At 36.9% G+C, this 22,676-nt stretch overlaps 1 protein-coding gene across 2 annotated transcripts; it reads right to left on the bottom strand.

The window, feature by feature from the left end:
• Nucleotides 1-4,044: 4,044 nt before the first annotated feature.
• On the bottom strand, nt 4,045-21,497 carry Nup42 (nucleoporin 42). 2 transcript variants are annotated; one of them, XM_047562950.1, is made up of 7 exons: nt 20,959-21,388; nt 19,033-19,261; nt 17,717-17,811; nt 11,012-11,088; nt 10,213-10,299; nt 7,893-7,971; nt 4,045-6,713 (listed from the first exon to the last, which is right to left on the bottom strand). In XM_047562950.1, exons 3-7 carry the CDS (start codon nt 17,790-17,792, stop codon nt 6,136-6,138), a joined length of 897 nt encoding a protein of 298 aa, XP_047418906.1. In that variant the 5' UTR covers nt 17,793-17,811; nt 19,033-19,261; nt 20,959-21,388; the 3' UTR covers nt 4,045-6,135. The 2 variants fall into 2 exon arrangements, with proteins under 2 accessions (XP_047418906.1, XP_047418905.1); XM_047562949.1 differs by having other exon boundaries at nt 4,046-6,713; nt 21,254-21,497.
• Nucleotides 21,498-22,676: the final 1,179 nt, after the last annotated feature.

Raw genomic sequence — 22,676 nt, 5'->3', positions numbered from 1 at the left:
ATTTAAAGCTGGGTACTGTATAAAGATGCTTAAGTTTTGGAGGTTGAAAGTTCAAGATCAGGTGGCCACATCTGTTTAGTTTCTGGTGAAGGCTCCTCTGGTTGTGAAGAATATGGTAAAGCAGAAAGGAAATGGCACCTGAAGATGATGATCACATGGTAAAACAAGAAGTGAGAGACTCAGGGGCCAGACATTTTATAACAGCCAGCTCTCACAGGAACTAACAAGGGTCTCCTGAGAATTACATTACTTCCTTCTTAGGATATGCCCCCATGACCTAATTGCCTTGCACTAGTAAGTCCACATTTTAAAGTTTCCACCATCTCAACATAGGCACACTGGGGAGCAAGCTGCCAGCACATGAATCTTTGGGGGACATACTCAAATAATATCCCAAACAAAACAAGCTGTATCCAGTTTTGCCCAAATTTACATCAACCCTAAATTTTAATTATGTGACCCATAGATCAGTAGACTCCCACTCCCATCTTTTCTATGATCATGCCAGTTGCAACAGAGTTCTAATATAGAGGGTATACTTGGCTGCTTTTATGGTTTGGTTCTGGAATGTCCCTGAAAAGCTCATGTGTTAAAGGCTTGGTCCCCAATGCAGTAGTGTTCAGAGGTGGGGCTTTTGGGAAATAATTGGATCATGAGTGTTTTAACCTAATCGGTAGATGAATCTATTTAATGAATTAACAATTTGAATGAACTATTGGAAGTTGTTAGAAACTACAGGAAGGTGGGGTATGGTTGGAGGAAGTAGATCACTGGAGTTGTGTCCTTGGGGACTGTATCATCTCATATCCCTGGCCTTTTCTTCTGTCTCTCCCTGTATTTGCTGGCTGCCATGAGTTGAGAAGCTTTTTTCTAGCACTCCCTGCCACTTTGATACCTGCCTCGCCTTAGGCCCAGAGCAATAGAGCTGACCAACCACGCACTGAAATCTCTGAAACCATGAGGCAAGATAAGTTGTTCTTGCTAGACATTTTGATTACAGCAACGAAAAACTGACAAACATAGCTATGTAGAAGACTGTTAAGAGATTGAGATACATGAAGAATAAGAAACAGGTTGGTTTGCAAATGACGGTAAGATACCTGTTATTCTTCTGTTGGCTCATCCTTTATTCCTTTTTTTTTTTTTTTTTTTTTTAAATAGAACCTGGATTTCTCTTTAGAGACTCTTCTTCCACTCTCAGTCCTTCGGGCAGGGTTCTGTGGCCCAAGCCAATCACAACATCATAGTCCCCCAGATATATGACTGATCCAGGATGGGCCCATAGTCCTAATCAGTCAGTAAGAGGCAGTGGGAATTTCACTGGGAATCAAGATAAAGAGATTGAATGACTCTGAGAAGATGAAGTGTCTGGAGCTGCCATAGGGATGTTGTCAGCTTAAAAAGGGATTCTGAAGAGAGAGCTTGCTAGCACTAAGACCTTAGTAAGAATGATTTCCATGAGACGAGGGATGGGAGACAAATTGGAATGGGTTGAAGACATAGGTATGACTAGGTGAGGTAGGAGAGTGATCAAGCAAAACCAGCAAAACCATGTAGTGTGGTCACTAAAGGAAGCAGAGAGTAAGGGTGGTGGCTTTGGAAAATGAGTTCAAGACCATTTGTTCTCCCCAACAGGGGGATACTATAGCCTACGGGAACATTTGTGGGAGACTTCATGGAGACCAGGGAGATGCAGGAAGAGAGGGAACAACTATTGGTGTCATCTAGCAAGTATGGAGGGCTGGCTTGAATTGCAGAAGACAGTGGCCAATGTTTTCTCTGCCTCTATTTTCTCTGAGAAAAAGGATGTAGGGCCATTCCACAGTGAGGAGGCAGTGGAAAAGGACGGGATTGCTATGGTGGGGCACATGCTGAGCCCATGGGAGGAGGGCTGAGCAGTGCTCCTGATACTGTGAGTCCTGACCTCAGCTTCCTCCACAGCACCCTACTCCACACATGATGAGCTCAGGGACGGCCTCCCAGGGCTGCAGTTGGCCAGGCAAGTGCTTGGAAGAAGGAAAAGAGGAATCACAATTAAGATTTCAAAAGAGTAGTTGTAGCGATGGACCACAGAGTCTAAAATAGACAAAGTGGAAACCAGGCAGTGGGTGAATCATTTGAGGATAGTTCCCTCTCCTCCTATTCTGTTTTCTTTTCCCTTTTACAGTTTTTACCCATTTTGGTCTCAGGTTTGGCTTGTTAGAACCTGCTTGGTCATTTAGAAAACTCTGTTGTCTTTTAGAGTCACCTCTATCCACTATTGTGTTTCCTGCCAATAAAGATTTTCCCTTTTTTGGTGAGATTCATCTCTGTGGCAATGACAGATTTGTATGTTTGATACCATTACAAAAATTGCCTGGTGGTTTTCTGAGCAAAGGGAAGTCCTACCTATCTAACTCTCTCTAGTTTTGATGAAAAAAGTGCACACAATCCAAAGGAATGTCCATACAAGTGCTGGTCCAAGGGACTCCCTGAAAGGGAATTATGGAAACATTACTGATCAATCTCTACAGATCTTATTGCTGTATATTTTCAATTACAACGATTCCATTGCCACCTGCTCTCCTTTGAAGACCTACACTGGAGGATGGGAGCAATTTAACAAAATATACTACAATTTAAAATGCTCATACTTTTCAACTCAGCATTTTCACTTACAAAATACTCGAACAACAGTGAAAAGATGTTCTAGAATGTCCTTATTGAAGAAGTATTGTTGGCCCATAACTAGGGATGTGGTTAAATTAATTAATGGGCATAGAATGGAATACTGTGAGATAAATCTGTGCTAACCTGAAAAGTTCTTCAAGATATTGTACAGTGACAAGATGCAAAATGTTGATAATTATTGCATATAAACATTGGAAAATGTACACCAAAGGTTAGAGACAATGTGAATTGAGAAGGTAGACTGTAATTTTCATTTTATGCATTTCTATGATTGGAATTCTTTAGAGAGAAAAAGTATTATTTTGATCAATGATGGTATTATGGAGCATTTCTCTACTAAGCACCTTGCATTCATTTTTTCATTTAATCTTCACACAATCACTGGGTGGTAGATATTAACTTGCCCAATTTCACCCAGCTAATAAAAATTTCTTAAAGAAATTAAGAGCTTTTCAAACTCTTCATAGGCTCATCTTACCTCTATTTAGCTCACTTCCTGGCTTGGGATGTAGCTCAGTGGTAGAGTGCTTGCTTAGCATGCACAAGGTCCTGACTTCCATTCCCAGTACCACAAAAATAAATAGAAGTTTCCTTCTGGCTATGTCTCGTTCCCAATATGGTTTCACTTCTCTATCAAAGCTACTAAAATTCATTTCCTCTGGGAAGTTACTACAGGCTGGTGGCCCTCTACTCCATTAACAACACGTCTTGGCACTTGGAAGTACTCATTTCGATGCCTCTGTACGTTACTGTTTGAATCTGTACACATTTTTTCTTGTTCATCTTCATCTTTGGTGATGAGCTCCTCAAGAAACTTGCCCCTTTTGAGACTTCTCATAGCTGCTTAGTAGGACTGAATCCTTAGCACAGTGCTTGCATTTGATGGGTAATATTGATGAGTATTAATCCAATAAATCAAGCACATGCCTGTAATCCCAGCGACTCAGGAGAGTGAGCAGGAGGATCTCAAGTTTGAAGCCAGTTCAGCAACTTAGTGAGGCCCTAAGCAATTTAATGAGACCCTCAAAAAATAAAAAACAGCTGGGGATATGACTTAGTAGTGGTAAAACACCCCTGGGTTAAATCCCCAGTACCAATAATAAATAAAGCAAGCTACCTTTTTCTTATACAACACATATGTTGAATCTATGGAATTATTTAAAATGTCTCAATTGAGTAGATTCTGAGATACTAGAGAAATCAAGTAAGAATTTTTTTTTTTTTTTTTTTTGGTGGAGGGGAGATGTAAGTCATAAGGAGTCACGAATGATTTCAAATAGGTTTCCAAATGGAAAAAGCTCAAATGTGACAAAGGCATTACTGGCAAAATTTCCCTAGTCCTCTGCTTCAGTGCTACAGCAAGTGAATACTATTTGCACGAGCAATGACCAAGGATACAAGGCTGGACTTCTAGCTGCTTGAGGACATGTGGCTGTTAACAACCTCAAGGTAAATACTTAACATACTGATTCTACATTATCTTCCTTGTCTGGTGTAATGAAACAAATATAAACCCTTAAACAGTTCATCAAATATAATTTTCATTTTTGTCCACAAATACCTGAATGTGTATCCTAAAATTTCTTTGACTACCCAAATGTTCTCCAGAGCAGTTTTGCTTCTGGGCTTCAGTATTTGAACAAGCTTCATCAGTGTGCCATGTATAATCCAATAGACTAAAATACAATTTGACAAAACAGTCAATGCACAGCGATCACTTTAGGAATCAGAAAGCTACTTAATACACATTTTGAGGCAGAAAAGGCAGCGTTTGTTTTCTAAAATCTTTAACATTTGTAGACATATTTTAGCCATATGGAAAAGTACAGAAAATAACATAGTTATAACTATGTACTCATCATCCACTGCTAAACTTTATCATAGTCATATAAAGCTTTAAGTTGCATTTTAAAAAGATCACATATAAAGCCTCCTGTCTATACCTCTCAGATTCATTTTTCTCCCTAACCTAGGTAAATACCATTTTGAACCTATTATTCCCATGCTGCTATTCCTATGTTGTAAGTATCCACAAATAATATAACTTGCATTTTAAATAGTATATTATACATATAATTCTGCACCTGCCTCATTTTGGTTGTTTATACTTTTCATGAGTATACAGATGCATTCCATCATACCAGATTATCTGCTATCCTGTGAAAGGACTTCTGGTTGTTTCCATTTTGCTACTATAAACAATATTATGCACATTTTTGTACATATCCTTGTTCATATATGCAAATTTCTCACACAACCACGTGCATACAAATCATTTGATTAGTCCTTCTAAAGTGCAGTCTCTGATTCATTAAGTTTGGGGTAAGACCTGGCTTTTCACATATGTTAACTTCCCAGGTGGTGTTGATGCTGCTAGTCCTAGGACCATACTTTGAGGAGCAAGGTCTTGCATAGGAGTGGAACTGCTAGGTTGTAGAGGATGTGCACCTTCAATGTTATTAGATGCTGCCAGTCTGCTCTTTTAAGTACTTGCAACAATCTACACTTCCACTGATTGCATGTGAGTTCCTATATTACACCTTCACCAATATTTGTTATTGTCAGGTTTTCATTTTTACCAGGTGGATGAACATGATGAGGCATTTCATTATTTTAATTTGCCCTTCAGGAGCATCAATGAAGTTTTGGACCTTTTGAGTTTCTTCTGTAATAATTTAACTAATCTTTGAAGGGAAAGAAAAAGTCATTAATTTTTCTCATACGTTAAAAGCATCCTTCTTAAAAAGATGTCTCACTTCTTGAAGACTTTCAATGATCCCTTTGAAAAGGAGATAAAAGTGAAAAGGCAGAATTCAAAGAATGGGGCTTGGAGTAAAGAAGGCAGCTACATCAATCCAGCTGGAACATCCTCGTCTTGCTTCTGAACCTTTCTCTTACCTCAGAGGGTAAGAGAAAAGGAACTGGAAACAGTGAGGGAGGAACAGATAAGAGGTCTAGTCTAGCACGAAAAGGCCCTGGGTTTGATTCCCAGGCACACACCACACACACACACCAACTTTAAAGGGTGAGACAGTAAAGTGGGACAGAATATTATTCAGTACAATTTTTTTTTTCAGTTCATAATTACAGTCCAAAAAAAATTCCCTTATTATGTATTTATTTATTTATATTTTTGATATATTCTACTTAAGCTTAAGGAAAAAAATGTTAAACTTTAAAATCCCTAAAGTTATTATTGAAAGTTCACATTCCTCAAAAATATGTGTATATACATACATATATGTATGTGTGTATATGTATATACACACATGCATCTATATCTGCTCTTTTATATGAACCACTCAGGACAAGTTCAAAAGCCATTATAAGGCTGGGGGTATGGCTCAGTGGTAAAGCACTTGCTTAGTACACTCAAGGCCCTAGGTTCAACTCCAGTACTGTGAAAACAGAAACAAAAAACCTCTTATTTAAAAGTCGTTCTTTTCTGTATTTAAAATCGCCCTTTTAAATATTTAGAAGCTCCACAGGTGGTGGCTTTAATGGAATTTTTCCCAGAATAAATTTCTTAGATTGAAATTGTTCTAATTCTTCTACTGTTAGTTGATCCTTGGGTGTGAATAACACATTATCTGTGGTGATGACGACATTTGAGAATGGGAGAGAGGTGGGTAAGCTGCTATCTCCAAAGTTGTCATTAGATGGCTTGGAAAAGGCAGTGTAAGAATGTGAGCTGGGACTACCAAAACCAGCCACAGAACTGGTGTTTCCAAAGACTGGGGCCACTGGAGCTCCAACAGGGCCCGCTGCCATGGAAGCTGGAAATCCTGAAAATCCAGGTGATCCAAAACTGGAGGCTGCAGGACTTTTAAATGAAAATGAAGCAGCAGATGTAATTTCAGGTTTCCCAAATCCAAAAGTTGGAGTGGAAGTGGAGGTGGCAGAACTGGCAGAGGTTAGAGCTCCAAATGCTAGAGGACTCCCAAACACTGAAGGGCTTCCAGAAGAGGCAGTGACAAATCCAGGGGTTGTTTTAAAACTAAAATTCTGAGCATTATCACTGCTGCTATTATTCACCTGAAAACCTACAAAAAACAGAAAAAGAAAAAAGTGAAAATAGGTTAGGACAAATACACTGAACCCTATTTTCCTGATGTTTCTGCTACTGTGATTTACCTTCACCCTACAGAAATCTCAGGGACTGGGCAGTGGACTTTACACTTTTGAGCTGCCACCTGTCTTACCTGAATTATTACTTGACAGCTATATAGTGACAAAAAAGTTCTCAAAGATACTGCTACCATAGATATGTATTCCTGTGAAACTCTTGAGAAAAATTCCTAAAATGTACTTCTAAGACCTAAGCTGTAGTGTCTTTCAAAGAACATACCCATTCTGGCCTGTCTTTCACAAATGCTTGATAAGCCACGATCTTTGAAGCTCCATCATGGTAGGTGGCAAAATTGGCAAGGGCGATTTATTTATTTATTTATTTAAAAGAATTTCCAGTTTTTTTCTAAACATCATTTAACAAGAAAAATATTCAACCAAATTTTTTAAAATTAGGATAGGTTAATTTAATAAAATAATTAACTTAAAGTAGCCCTTTTATTTAGGGACAAGGAGGCCAATAGTTCCAATTTAAATAGCAGAACTGCACAATTGATACTGTCACCTGTATTTGATGGCACAGAAATATAAATCACACAACTCTCACTGATAACCACCTTACCATCCAGAGTGGAGTTCAAATACTTGCTTGTCAGGTCAGCATTAGGACTTAAAAATCAGTAATATTTTGAACTCTACCTACAACTAATCTTATAAGAACACTTTAAGAACAATTTTTATAGAAATAATATTAAAATAATTTCATGGCATATCCGACTGCTTAAAGAAACAGCAAAGATGAAAAATAATGTACAAGAATTATAGTCCCTTGTTTACAGAAACCACCCAAATAAAATATTTTCCCTAATTAGTTATACTTGCTTCTTATAATTTACTAGCAGAGCAAGAAGCAGAATGAACCAATTTTTGGTTCTTGGTTGTAGCTACCAGCTTAAGGGTGCATCATTGTGAATACAAAGCAAAATATGATTATGATCACAAATTCTGGAATGGGAAAAAAACAAAATCTCTCTTTAAAGTTTTCCTTTATTTGGCAAGGGTGATTTAAAATGATAATTCAGGTTTTATCATTTGAAACCTACAAAATTCTACTTTTCTGAGTCAGTGAAGTCCAGCAGTACTTCATCACTTACCTGGTGATCCAAATGTTCCTGCTGGCCTAATTCCAAATCCAAATGTAGGTGCTGCGTGATTTATTCCATCATCAGAGAGCTTTAAAAACAGCATGCAAAAATAATAAAGTGCTGATGAATACTTCTCAATTACATTTTCTATACAGTCAAATTAAATTTTTGAAATTACGCTTAAAAGTAAAGTATGAAGTTAAATGTTTAACATGGAAAAACGCCCATAATGGGATGTTTGAAAGAGTAAGATTAAAATATTGTATAAAGTATACTATAAAGTAATAATAATACAAATATGCATAGAAAACAATGCACATCAATAAATCAATAATAGGGGCTGGGAATTTAGCTGAATGGTAGAGCATTTGTCTAGCAAGTGCAAGGCCCTGGGTTCAAACTCCAGCACACACAAACAATAAGAACAACAACAACAAAAAAATCCCAAAAAGTTAAATGATTATCTCTGGCTGAGAAATTATGATTTTAAAAAAATCTTATGCTTTTTAAATACTTTCTAGATATCTAAAATGAGTACATATTCCAATCAGAAAATAATGTTTAATAATACATTTTAGTGTCTATATTATAAGATTGGATTCTACATTTATTAAGAAATCTAGAAATCTAGATGTAGTACAAAGGACTTTTAGAGGATACTCAGCCTACTCTAATGCTTGAACTTAAGTAGATTCACAATTATATTATTGAAAGCTTACCAATAAATCCATTGAACATTTCCTATTCCCTAAAAATATTTTATGCTCTTTCATCTCTGCTGGCATCTTTTTTCCCTTTTTTCTTTCTTTCCTTTTTTTTTTTTTTTTGTGGTCTGGGGATTAAAATCACAGGTGCTCTACCACTAAGCTACATCCCCAGGTCTTTTTAAAATTTTAGTTTGAGACAAGGTCTTAGTAAGTTGCCCAGGCTTGCCTTGAACATGCATTTTTCCTGCCTCTGCTCCTGAGCTGAGTTGCTGGGATTACAGGTGTGTGCCACCACGCACAGTTCTAACTGATAAATAAATTCTTAATCACCCCCCTACTTTTTTTGGGGAGTACTGCGGATTAAACTCAGGGGCACTTGACCACTGAGTCACATCCCCAGTCCTACTTTGTATTTTTTATTTAGAGACAGGGTCTCACTGAGTTGCTTAGCACCTTGCTGGCTTTGAACCTGTGATCCTCCCGAGCTGCTGGGATTATATTTTGCCACCGCAGTTGGCTCTTAATTCCCCTTTCAAGGAACTTTTCAGACTCCTTCCCCCCTAACATGTTCCTAATCAAAGTAATTAGATATAATTCCTCTCATTTGGAAGCCCCAATAGCATTTTAAAAAATTAACTTTATTGAGGTCTAATTTACATGAAATAAAATGTTACACATCTTATGTAAATATTTCTGTGAGTTCTGACAATCTTATAAACTACTACTATCACCAAGATTCAAAACATTACTGTTACTCCTCAAAGTTCTCTTTGTCCTTCTCAGTCAAACCCCTTCCCAACTCCTGGTTCCATCTGCTTGTCACTACAGATGAGGTGTGTCTTTTTTCGTTTCATAAAAACAAAGCACTTTTTTACAGTATGTACTTTTTTTCTTTTTGTGGTCTCTACTACTCATGAAAAAGAAGTAATAAACTATTGATACATGCTAAGCCAGCTGAGGATGGACTGTAACCAAATCAGCGATGGAGGAGCCCTAGGAAGTTAGCAAAGAAAGGGGAGCTTCCCACCCTGAGGGAAGGTCTGCAGTTCCTTGGACTCAATTATCTTTTCTCCATCACTTCTCATGAATAGTGATGGCGGCCCACTTCTCACTTACAGACAGAATTCTTCCTAGAAGTCCACTAAAATTCAAATGTCATTGTAACTGAAAGACCCAAGAAATTAGCTTGCAACTAAGAGTCTAGTCAGGGTCATGCATCTTTGGAGAAAAGATTTCTCCATTTCTGCCTAGGACAAGGTTAGTGTCCTTTAGTCACAAAAGTATACATTAGTCTGAATGTGCATTTAGATGATTTTTCAAAGAAATTTCTTTTTAAACAGATAACTTTAAATATTTGAATTTATGTAATATTTCCCAATTTTCAAAACTAGTACTACCAAAGTTAAAAACTCTACCTAAAATTAGTTTTTTTAAAAAAGCATAATTATCCCTGCTTTTCTGAGAAACAGAGAAAACAATTCCAGGACCCTGACTCTAAATATCATCTTGAGAATGTGCATCATAATTCTTGATAGAGAATTTTGCTTTGCTTTCCAAATCCAAAATGAAATATCCTTTACAAAAAAAAAGATACTTCCCTAGAGAAAACTCTCAGTACTCACCAATGCTACTTTAGTAGAGGTAGTTAGACTTTTCAGTTCATTTATCCTATTCCTCCACTGATTTATTAACTGTTGGATAGAATTTAGCTGAGGAGAGAAGACAGAAACATAGTAACTCAAGTGTTTAAGCCAATTTCTTCAATAACAACTTCACATGTTTGCCAAAAATCATAAAAGTCTTTGTAACAGTTTTATGGTGCCTAACTTGCAAAACCTGCATTGACTTGCTCCTATTTGCCAAAGATATTCCAACTCTAGTTGCCTATCCCTGATCTCCAACTCCCTTGTATCACTTGATTAATCACAAGAGCTAGCAACACAGAGTTAGTTATATCTGGAGAAAGGTGAATAAACATACTAGTTGAAATGCATGATCATAACAGAAAAACATACCATTTCCTTCAGGTTCTCAACTTAGTCTATTCTACTGACCCAACTTAATAGACGGCATCTTGATTTAACTTTGTTCTTCTAGCATTCATCATGGGATCTACACCTAATAGATGTTCAAAAAATGTCTTGTCAATTGATGAAAGGGTCTGATTTCTGAGAATGAATGCTGGTGACTTAAAATAAAAATCATAATATTCCTAATTACCATATTCAGAATATACTATGATCATTTTAGATAATCAATCACTTTCAAAGAAAAAAATTAAGGATGGATGTGGGGGAAAAAAAGGGCTTTCCTGTAAAATTAGTCTCCATTAACTTTGCCAAAACACAAGCAAGCCATTACGGAAAACAGTAACTGATAGCCAATTTTTTATTGAGGAAGATGAACAGGAAACAGACTTACATAACTCTGTAAGTTATTGTTGGTTAAGAAGTTATGGTATTCAAGCCTCAACTCCTCTGGTGAAATGTCTGTAAAACCTGAAGTGAGGAATCAATTGGAATCTTTAAAATAAATATCAATAATTTTGATAGAAAAGCTAGAGGTACTAGACAAGAAAATGTTAAAGGTTGATTATCAGAAAATTTTCAAAATCATAAGGAAAAAATTCAAAGCTTATGTTCTATTTAATGTTTAATAAAGTCTAAAATTAGAGTAAAATATAGTTTTTATCTTTTGAACAGGGAGGAATTTTCTAAAGACAAGTGGAGTGGCCTCGGTTTATACCCAAAGGACTTAAAGTCAGCATACTACAGTGACACAGTCACATCAATGTTTATATCAGCTCAATTCACAAGAGCTAAACTATGGAACCAACCTAGATGCCCTTCAACAGATGAATGGATAAAGAAAATGCGGTACATATACACAATGGAATATTACTCAACCTTAAAAAAGAATGAAATTATGGCATTTGCAGGTAAATGGATGGAGCTGGAGAATTTCATGCTAAGCGAAATAAGCCAAACCCCAAAATCCAAAGGCTGAATGTTTTTCCTCTGATAAGTGATGCTGATCCATAATGGGGTTGGGGGGAGAATGAAGGAACTTTGAGGCAGAGGGGAGGCAAGGAAGGGGAGAGGGTATGGGGATGGGGGGGACGGTGCAATGAGATGGACATTATTATCCTATATACATGTACAATTACACCACGGGTGGGACTCTGCACCATGCATAGACAAAGGAGAAATTGTGCTCCATTTGTATACAATGTGTCAAAATGCATTATAGTCATATATAACTAATCAGAACAAATTTTAAAAAAAGTGGAATTGAAGAAAAACAAAGAAAAGATCTGATACTATGTATATATATATATGCACAGACTTCATTCTAAAAAAATTCTGTTTACAATAAATAAGATTAAAAGGCAAATGGTAAATAGGAAAACCATAACTGCAACATATGACAGGAGAAAAGCTAACTAATAACCTTAATGTGTAAACGCTCTTACAAGTCAGTAAGAAAAGTAAGTTAATATGGGCAAAGAAGAACAAGCAATTCACAAAAGATTCAAATAACCAGTGAATAAACAAAGTTAAATTTATTTTTTTCTTTTTAGGGCTGAACTCAGGGCCTTGTGCGTGCTAGGCAAGTGCTCTGCCGCTGAGCTAAATCCCTAACCACTAAAGTTAAATTTAAAACTACAACTTAAACTAGAGATAAAATACTTTATTTATGGAATTGGCAAAAATAAAAAATGGATGATATTTATTGTTATTCAGGATGTGGATATTTTCCTAAATTGCTAACAGGGGATTAAAATGGTACAAGTTTTCTGGAGTGAAATTCTCAATAAGCATCATGAGCCTTAATAATGTTCACAATATCTGACATGTAATACAAGTAACTAGGATTTAACCTCAAGAGTGAGTTATATATATAAACAAAAATGTATGTATAAGGATGTTCATTCCAGTATTTTTATAGGAGAGACAAAACAAAAAAGAATACTGGACTGGGGATGAAGTTCATGGAGGGGCACTTGCCTAGATCTAGTACGTGCAAGGCTCTGGGTTCGATACACAGCACAAAAACAAAAACAATTATAGTACAACACTAGATGATTATGATCCTAATACACACAAAAAGGTATGTTTGTATGTATGTATGTTTGAAGGAAATACACTGAAATGTTTCAGTTGTTATCTTTGTGACATCAGATGACTTTTATTTTATTTACTATATTTTTGTACTTTCCAAGTTTTCTACGGCAATAGCTATAACTTTAAAATTGGGAAAACTTATTAAGAAAGGAAAAAAAAAAGTTTAGTATATTTTCTACAGAAAATTCCTTGCAACCCAAATATCACTAACTCTAACATAATCTACCCCAGACCAAAAAGACCTAGGAATCATTGCATTTCTGTCTTTACCCATATCTAATACATCAGCTTCCTGTCAGTTGAGGCTCCAAAACAGAACTCCAATTTTATCTCCACTGCTAATAACTCTACTCATTAGCTGCAATTATCTCCTAATTTGTTTCTCTGCCTCTACTTATGTCCCTACTCTCAACAAACCATGTTTTTCATGTAGTAGCCTGAGTGAGCTTTTTCAATTAGATCATACCCATTTCCTGCTTAAAGCTCTTCATGGCTGTCCATCATCTGGCCCTGGCTACCTGGTTTTATGTTTGTTACTCTTTCCCTTGTTTACTCTCCAATAATTTCAGGTCTTACTTCGTGTGCCAACCTTGTTCCCACTGTAGTCTGCATTGCCAGGAATGTTTTACCCCAATCTTCCTGTAATGGGTACCTTTTCTTCATTCAGGGCTCAGACCCAATACTGCACCCCTTATGAATGGACAGCCACTCGAAAAGGAACACTGTATCACTAACTATCTCTATTCTTTCCAGCCATGCTCAACCAGAGTTCCTCATCTGAACCATAGAATACAAAAACGATCTGAGTAACTATTTTCTTAGTTTTTGCAAGGTGGCACAAAAGGAGTATTATTCTAGATACACAGAAAAAGTTCCTTCTTTCTCTTTTGCAGTACTGGGGATTAAGCCCAGGAGTACTTGACCACTGAGCTATATCCCCAGCCCTTCTTATTTTGAGACAGGGTACAGCTAAGCTGCCCAGGCTGTCCTCAAACTTATAATCCTCCTGCTTCAGTTTCCCAAGTTTCTGTGAATACAAGTGTGTGACTCTGCACCCAGCTTATTCATTATTTATAATGGATGATGAAGGATAGAACCCAAACATTTTATATCATTAAAAATAATTAAAGGACCCCAGAAAGCTTTTGTTTGTATGGGTTACATATATGGATTACCACATTTGAAATAAAAACTGAGAAATTTAGAAGTATTAATTCATTTAAAAATAATAAATCTTGTGTTGCATATTTATTTTCCATCAAAATAAAGATTAGTGAGATGAACAGCATTGTTTTGTTTGCAAATCTCTTCAGAGAACATTGCTAGCTTCTTAAATATGCTTCTACTTCCTTCTATTGCTGGTGTTCATGGTCAAAATATGGTTGAAGTATATGAAAAAAATATTCACATAGATTTGAATAAAAGGAAGTAAAAGGAAGACTCTGAATGGCTTTTTCAGATAATTGTGGACGTTTTTCAGATAACTGTGCACATTCGACTTGACACCAAAACTTGGCAAGTGGTTGTTTTCTTGTTTGGTTTTTAAATTTTTTTTCTGCCACTGAGCTCCAGTCCCAAGTGGTTCTTTCTTTTTTTTCTTTTCTTTTTTGTAATTGTAAATGGACAACATACCTTTATTTTATTTATTTATTTTTATGTGGTGCTAAGGATTGAACCCAGTGCCTCACACATGATAGGCAGACGCTCTGCCAATGAGGTACAGCCCAAGTGGTTGTTTCTTAAAGGTTAGCTGTAATGCAGACTCCAATAATGCTAGAGAGCTTTATGGACTATCATATTAAAAATCCACTGGTTTATCTTGTGCTTAGAGAAGATTTTCAGTCATAAATTTTTTAACATTACACATTGGTTATTTGGAAAATACTAGTACAATGACTTACGTAGAACTTTCAAATGTTGGCACACATCATTATATAATATTAAAAAAATTCATATTTGTTAATGCTGCCATTCATCTCACCAGGATTCTGAGTACTAAGAAGCCATTACTGAGGTGACAGAAGAGTTTTCTATAATTCTAATTTTTGCTAAAAACTTGAATTTTATCACTGACAATACTGTCAGTTGTTTTCTTTGAAGTTACAGGCTTACTTCATTTACTCACTTTAATCAATTTTTAGGATATGTTTGCCAAATACATATATCTGAAAAACCATAGCTGTCATTCTTTCCACTAAAAAGTCTGTGAAAAAAGTGGTTACCTCAGTTCACAACTTGATCACACAAGTGTCTTCCCTCAAGATAAACAGCACACTTGGGAGTGGGGCAGAAGCATTTTATGTATGCTTCCCATTTTGTCACATAGAATATTTGAAGTGTATACTTAAGTGTAACAATCAATTTTTTTAAAATTTATTTTTATTGTATGTAACAATCAATTTTAAGATTTAACAAAACTGGTAATTTTTATCTCTTTATCAAGAAATTTTTTTCACACACTGCATTTTGATTTATCAAGGACATTTTTAAGTTAAAATGGCATTTAAAATTTTTCTTTACTGTGATTACCATAGTCAGCTAGTAGTTTGTTGTCTCTCCCTTGATTCATGCTATGATACAAGTGTACTGGTTTTACTCATCAATTTGCACCCATAGTACCAATGTCAACACAGTGAAAATAGCAATTAATCTCTTAGTATTATTATTATTGAAAGAGTTTTGCACTTACATAGCCTATAAAGGGGTCTATGGGATAGGGTTGCCAGATTTAGCAAATAAAAATACAGGATGCCCAGTTAAATTTGAATTTCAGACATTTAACAAATACTTTTTTAGTATGAGTATGTACCATATATTACATGGTTTGTGTGTACACACATAAATATATATAATACATATGAATTATATACAACATAAATACATATTATACATATATAAAATATTATTGTTTATCTGAAACTTAAATTCAACTGAATGTCTTATATTTTATATGGACACTCCATTAAAGGATCCATATTACTTATTTTGAGAACCACTGCTTTAGGGCATTAGGTTCAATTCTGAACTGATTAAGACTGATTAACTTATGTATGAGTTAAATATTAATATTTAATCTGATTAAAGGCTTGACTTTTTATTATTTTCTTTAAAGAATATATCACTATCTGAAATTATGCTACTTATTTGCATTCCTTCTTGATTCCTTCCTGTTCCACTTTGGATATGAGGTTTCCCCAAAAGCTCCTATTTAATGCAGGAATATTCAGAGGTAAAATGACTAGACTTTGAGAGCTGTAACTTAATCAGTCCATCCTACTTTGAATGATCTTATTGGCTAGTAACTGTAGGAAGGTGGGGCAAGGCTGGAGAATGGGTCACTGGGGGTGTGGGCTCTTCATCCTGTGGCCCCATCACCCCCATCCTCTTTCTGGCAGCCATGAGGGGAGCAGTTTCCCTCCAACACAGCCCTCCTCATGATATGCTGCCTCACCTTGGGCCCAGAGCAATGGAGTTGGCCATCTATGAACTAAAATCTTTGAAACTATGAGACCCAAAAATAAACATTTCCGCCTCCAAGTATTCCTATCAGATATGGTGACAGCAATGGCAAAAGCTGACTAAAACACTTCCTCAAGAATATAAGTTTCATGATGGGCACGGTGGCGCAAGCCTATAATCCCAGTGGCTCGGGAGGCTGAGGTAGGACTGCAGGTTTGAGGCCAACCTCTGCAACCCAGAAAGCCCCTGTCTCAAAATGAAAAAATAAAAAGGGCTGGGGATGTGGTTCAATGGTTAAGCACCCTTGGGTTCAAACCCTGCTACCAAAAAAAAAAAAAAAAAAAAAGAATATAAGTTTCATAACTCTTTTGCCTTACTTATCACCATATAGCTGCCCTAGAATAGGGCCTGGCACAAAAGAAATTCAATAAATATTTGCTAAATGAATAAGAGAATAAATAACTAAGTAGTGCTGTGATACCAATTCTCATAGAGAATGAGGAAGCAGACAGATAGAATGAAGATCCCATAATTTTGAGGGGCCAATTCCAAGGTCTCCTATCTGCTAAGTATCTGCTTCCTCAACAGGAGAAAGGTCCAGGACCTTTGGGAAAGCCTGGTGGTGTAGGTTTTACCCAGAAAGGGTTTAGGATTATGGACAAAAGAAAATGGAAAAGGGGTAATTTAAGAAATGCTATCCCTGTATCCTGAGTAAGGCTCCTTATCTTCAAATATTATCTCCAGGATAAGGTATCAACATGTTTTATAAAAAATAAGTATTCTTAGAAAAGTGGGAACAAAGAACAAACAAAACCAGGCAGTAAAGGCCTTAACGGCAGGAAGGATGTGTGACTTGTGACTCTTATTCACTACAGGCAGCAAGGAGGTTCTGGGGTTTCGCACATGGGAATCAAGAAAACAGAGCCTTTTTGTAGGTTTATAGAACTGGAATTGTTGTGGGTTCCAATTTTTACCTTGTTTCCCATAGGAATTACATTCTCCAATCTCAATCTCTAAATTATTCATTTCTACTAGAATACTTGGATACTTTGGACAATGTCCAACTCTCCTATAAGCAGCTAAGTCTGTCATGAATTAATTTAGCATGGTATTTATTTATTAATTTTTGCAATAATGGGTATAGAATCTAGGGGTACTTTATCCCTGAGCTACATATCCCCTTTCTTTTTTATTTGAGACAGGGTCTCAAAAGCCTTTTCTTTTTTATTTGAGACAGGGTCTCACTAGGTAGCCATGGTTGGCCTTAAACTTGCCATCCTCCTGCCTCAAGTTCTTGAGTTGCTGGGAGTACAGGCATGTTCAATGATGCCTGGCTAGAAAATAAGTTTTAGAATGTATTTAAAAAACAATTTCTGTGCTACGGGGTGTAATTCAGTGGTAGAGTGCTTGTCTAGCAAGAATGAGGCCCTGGGATTATTCCTCGGCACTGCAAAAACCCAACAACCAAACAAAGACCCAAACAACAACAATGAAACAAATTAAACAAAACACACAAAACACCCAAACACAATGTCTCAGTTACCTGAAATATTAGGTTTCTTTTTCACTGGTGAATAAACAGAAAACATCCATTGTCCTGATGATTCCCAAACCTCCATATCTTTCACGATTCCTTCCCTGGAGGAAAAAAAAGAACTTTTTCAACTGTTTGTAAAATTTATTGTTTGTGGTTTTCAATGACTAAAATTTTAAATTCTAGTAAATACAGACTTTCTGAAGAATTTTCTTTAGAGTATAAGCTTACAGAAATACAAATTATATTTTGTGATTATAAATGTCAAGAAATTAATAATTTTGTTTCCCAATTCAATGAATCATTAACCAATATACTTAAGAACCACACTTTTTTGTAAAGAACTAAAATACACAATACTAAATTTAATCTCTCTGAGTTCATTATCATAAATATCAAAGATCATTCAGTTGGGAACATCAGAAATTACCACCTAACTGAGAGAGAATCATAATATTTTAAAAGTAGGTTAGAGGACTTGGAAGATTATTTTGTCTAATTCTTACATTTTGCAATATGGGAAACAGACCCATATCCAAAATAATTTGTGGCAAAGTCACAGACTGATTCAGCTCTAAATCAAAGTTGCTCCCCACCCAGAATGTGACAATTAATAAAACGATAGGCATCATGGAGAATACTGTTATAAATTTAGGATTACAACAAATATGAGTTTTGTTGTTTTTTACTTAAAAACAAAACAAAACAAAACAAACCCCTGATGCTTGCCTAGCAATGTTCAAGGGTTTCTGTTTGATCCCCAGCACTGCAAAATAACTGTATAAGGTATATGGCTGAAAATGTTTACCAATGATGCTAATTTAGTAATGAGAAGTAAAAGACTAATCTGTACACTGAAAGGAAATGCTATAGATAGCCAAACATTGTTTTGACACCAGTCATAATATTACTATATATGTTCTTAAGAAATGGCATGAATATACTACACAATAATGAATAAAATCAGTCTGAACAGGGTAACAAATAAAAATTTTAGAAACAAAAATAAGTGAAGCTGTCAGTGACTTTCAATATTACAAGTTGTTCTGAATTACTTTGTAAAACACTCATAATTTATAATGACCTTAAGCAGGACTAACCTTAGGTATGCTATATATATATATACTTTTCAGTAAAATAAAGTCCAGAATGATACACAACAAACTAATGGTTATCTCTGAGTGACAGAATCATGGATGATTTTTGTTTTGTTTTTGCTTACTCTGATTTAGTAACAGATTTCTTCCTTTTAAAAGAAAATCCTATAAGTGTTTTGGAAAATAAATAAGCAAATGGCAAGTTATTTCCTTAAGGCTTTCACTTACAGAAGTTTCTTTTCATCTGTCTGCTCATCACAGTTAGGTGAAGCAAATGGGTTTTCAGATAATCCAAAGCCCCTGTTCCGGCTAGTTGAAGCTTCAGAATCAAAAGAACCAAAAGATGGTTTTTCTTGATCTCTGCTGCCCCCCCATGGTGTGGATTTAGAGAAACTGGAAGGCTGGATGACACTGGAATATCTCTGACTGGTGGCATTCCATCCACGCCTATTATTACCTAAAACAAACAATAAAATAAAAAGAACTTTATTGTCAACTTCTCTATTAAATCCTGAAAATATTCATTATATTTTTCTTATGTCTAGAAATTACACGAAGGATTAACAATGTACATTTCCTCTTGTTTCAAATGATAATATCTTCATTTCCAATTTGCATAGTTAGGTGTAGTAACAAATCACATATGATCTAATTGCACTTTTCTTTAATGAGATTAATAACTGTAAACCAACAGAAAAATAAAGATAATAAGTTCAGAGGACACAAGCTTATTAAACAACAATTTGACAGTGAATACAGGACATCCTAAATCAATCATAAGCTCCTTCAGGATAAAAAGCTGTGTTTTTATCATTCTTTGATCCTCCATTAGGCTTTATACAGAAGAAAAGGCTAAAACGTGGACAATGAATTGAAAAGAGCAATGAATAAACTGGACAAAGAATAAAAGATTAAATTCTATGCTCTATCCTTGCATAGATGTTTATTTGCCTCAGTTCATCAGTATCAATATAAGCCAATAGGACTCACTCCTGTTTTTATTTTGTCTTAAATCTTATCACTGGGGCTAAGATAAAGGTAATTCATCTTTTTTCTGATTGAATTATAAACATGCTATTAAATATATTAAGAACTGGAGTGAGAGACAGTATATCCAGTTATGAAAGTTCATTCCCAACTTTAGTTGATTAATTCACAGAGAAAAGGGAGGAGACTGTTGAACCAGATCTCTGAAGTAGGATTTAATGGTATCCAAATCTATTGGGAGATCACTCAACTGTAGAAATTCACTACCTCCTTTGGTATGCTGCATTTGGTCTTCATAATTTTGGGCTTTATAATTCCAGAAGTATTGATTTGTTTCTGGGAGCTAAATATATCATTAATATGTTGAATTTTATTTACATTTTTTCACCAACAAATCTTTTCATTCAACATTTATTTTCTAATAACTACACTTACAGCAAGCCTCCAGAAACTGCTGAATATTACGTTGTTGTCCCTGGAAAATACACTCAAGTTTATCAGATTTTGAGTCCTGATTTTTGGTTTGGAATACTTCACTAGATCTACTATGGATGACATAAAAGGACTATCTTCTACAAGATGACCCAGACATGAAAATGACACTAGGGTCAGGAAAAATACCTAAATGAGAGGAGGGAAAAGGAACAGAAACTCCTGTTACCTTAAAGCACAAAGTTCCAATCTTAAGAAAACAAAATCAAATTATTATTTTAACCATTAAAACCTTGTGTTGTACTACTGGTTCCAGGTCTGCCCCCTTCCGTCCTTGTAGACAAACGCTTTGACAAAGTCCTAGGCCAAGGGAGCAAGTCAATGCGCGCCCCTTCCCATCCTTTTCCCTATAAACCAAAGGGTTCTGAACCAGGTGTCCCACCCTCCCACTTCACTCCAAATTTTAAGAGCATGTGCATTTTTCTGTGGTTATGGTTATACAGCTTTTATTCGATTTCAAAAGAGTTAGCAACCTTCCCAAATGAAGAGTCCTGATTCTGATCCAAGTTGCTTGCCTAGCCCTCAGGGGAGGGAAAAATCCTCATAAAAATTGGATCCACGGTGTCAAGGGAAAAAAGACAAGTATACAGAATGACAGTAAGGAAGAGTCTGGCTCGACCCACGTGAATTCTCCCCACCAATGACATTCACCGACAAGGTAGTTTTTATACATACTTCTGATGTAAAAATTCGTTGTTTGGCACTAGCACCCAGGGCCAAAGCCCGGTCCTCAACTGCTCAACAAAAACCGACTTGCCCAAGTTGCGGATGAAAACATCAAACTGCACTGTGAGAAGCCAGGTGGGCGGGGCCCGGGCGGCCGCGACGCGTGCACGTCCTGGTCACCTGACCGGCGCGGCGTCACGCCCAGCACCGGGAACCCACGCGAGACGCCGGGTCCCCGGCGCACGGGCCCCACGCCAGGCCTTTGCCGGCTCAGCTGGCAGCGGAGGATTGAGGGGAGCGTCACCTGCGGGCTGCTGCTGTGGTTGCTGCCGTCCCCCGCCCGCACCCCGGGTGCCGGGATGTTCGTTCCAGCACCGGTCTCCAAAGCGGCACCGGCCTTGAAGGAAGAACTGACAAATGGTCATTGCGACAGCGTCGCCGACGGAGCGGTCCTCAGTCAACACCAGTCAACACGCAGAGTCCCAAGCAACGGAAAGCCACCGGTCCCCTGCTGTGACGTCGGCCTCTCGCGCCCGGAAAAGGCCTTTTTCCTCTTGTCCCGCCCCCAGTGCGATGAGAGGCATGGGTTTTAGCCAATAGGACTTGAGAAGAGCGGTACTGACGCACTGGATGTGGTTTTAGAAAGCGGGATGCTGGAACCTTACACGGTGAAAGGGTGTCGCGTTTGACTCCAGCATAGGCCTTGGGTCTTCAGGGAGCCTGAAGGCCGAAATGAGAAGAGATGTAGCAACGAAGAACTTCAGCAAAGCCCCGAGGGGAGACCGTTAGTTGTGGTTTGAGAAACGCAGTCGTTCTTTTCATTGGTAGCTACTCAGAAAGTAAAAACTCCGGGTAGAAAGTGGACCTTTGTCTAGCCATTCTTCAGAACGAATGAGTCAAGAGAAAGACAGTTGTGACGTTAACAGGAATCTTTAGGACAGCCTCAATTGAGAAGTGTCATAATAGCCTCTGTCTTTGAGTGGGTGCTCCCTTCCTACACTGAGAAATCTTGTTCTTTAAAGTCCACGTTATTTGAAATTCTTACTGATACAGTAAGAATGAAAGAAAAATCCCATTCATGCCTTCAGGGTCAAAATCACTTTGACACAGAGAAGCAGACTCATAGATGCACAACTTCCAATAAGGGTTTCTGAAAACAGTATCCCTATAGTCTTTGCAATTTCCAAGGAAACATCCTACATCCATTTTCCAGTCCACATCTGATGTTACACATAGATGTTCCCAGCCTACGGAAAAAGTTTCATTTAAACTTCATTTGAACTGCACTCTCCCCCCAACTCCTACAACTTCATTTGAACTCCACTCTCCTCCCAACTCCTGTCTTACTTTTTTTGGTGGAACACCCCACAGTTCCTCTGATTGCAGTTTCCTCAGTTGCAATGATTTAATGTATATGACTTTGATTATTTACAGGTTTGTCCCTTGTGGTTTTAGGATAATTGGGCTAGGGGTAAGCCCTCTCTCTAGCTTGTGTACTTTGGATTTTGAGAACAGTCGGATATATAGGAACTCTGGGTCTATAAGGGCACGCTAGTTTTTTTTTTTTTTTTATTAGTGGAATTCATTTATTTTTAATTTATGAGTTAACAAACACAGTACAACCCCCCCACCCTCCATTTAAGAACATACTCGAGACCTAATGCCCATCACCCAAATACTGTATATTTCATACAAACAAGAGCATTCTTCTGTATAACTAACATGGT

Source organism: Sciurus carolinensis, chromosome 8, assembly GCF_902686445.1.
Source record: "Sciurus carolinensis chromosome 8, mSciCar1.2, whole genome shotgun sequence".
Taxonomy (NCBI): Eukaryota; Metazoa; Chordata; class Mammalia; order Rodentia; family Sciuridae; genus Sciurus; species Sciurus carolinensis.
Note: the sequence above shows the minus strand (reverse complement) of the source record. Positions and strands in the feature narration are given on the sequence as shown.

What these genes read in the sequence shown, in the direction of transcription:
- Nup42 (XM_047562949.1), bottom strand. Translation starts at nt 21,374, where the DNA reads ATGACCATTTGTCAGTTCTTCCTTCAAGGCCGGTGCCGCTTTGGAGAC. An exon ending in AAAGAAACCTAATATTTCAG is followed by an intron (nt 11,089 to 17,716) that starts GTAACTGAGACA and finishes TCCTCACTTCAG; the next exon opens with GTTTTACAGACATTTCACCA. An exon ending in CCTCTACTAAAGTAGCATTG is followed by an intron (nt 7,972 to 10,212) that starts GTGAGTACTGAG and finishes CTGTTTTTAAAG; the next exon opens with CTCTCTGATGATGGAATAAA.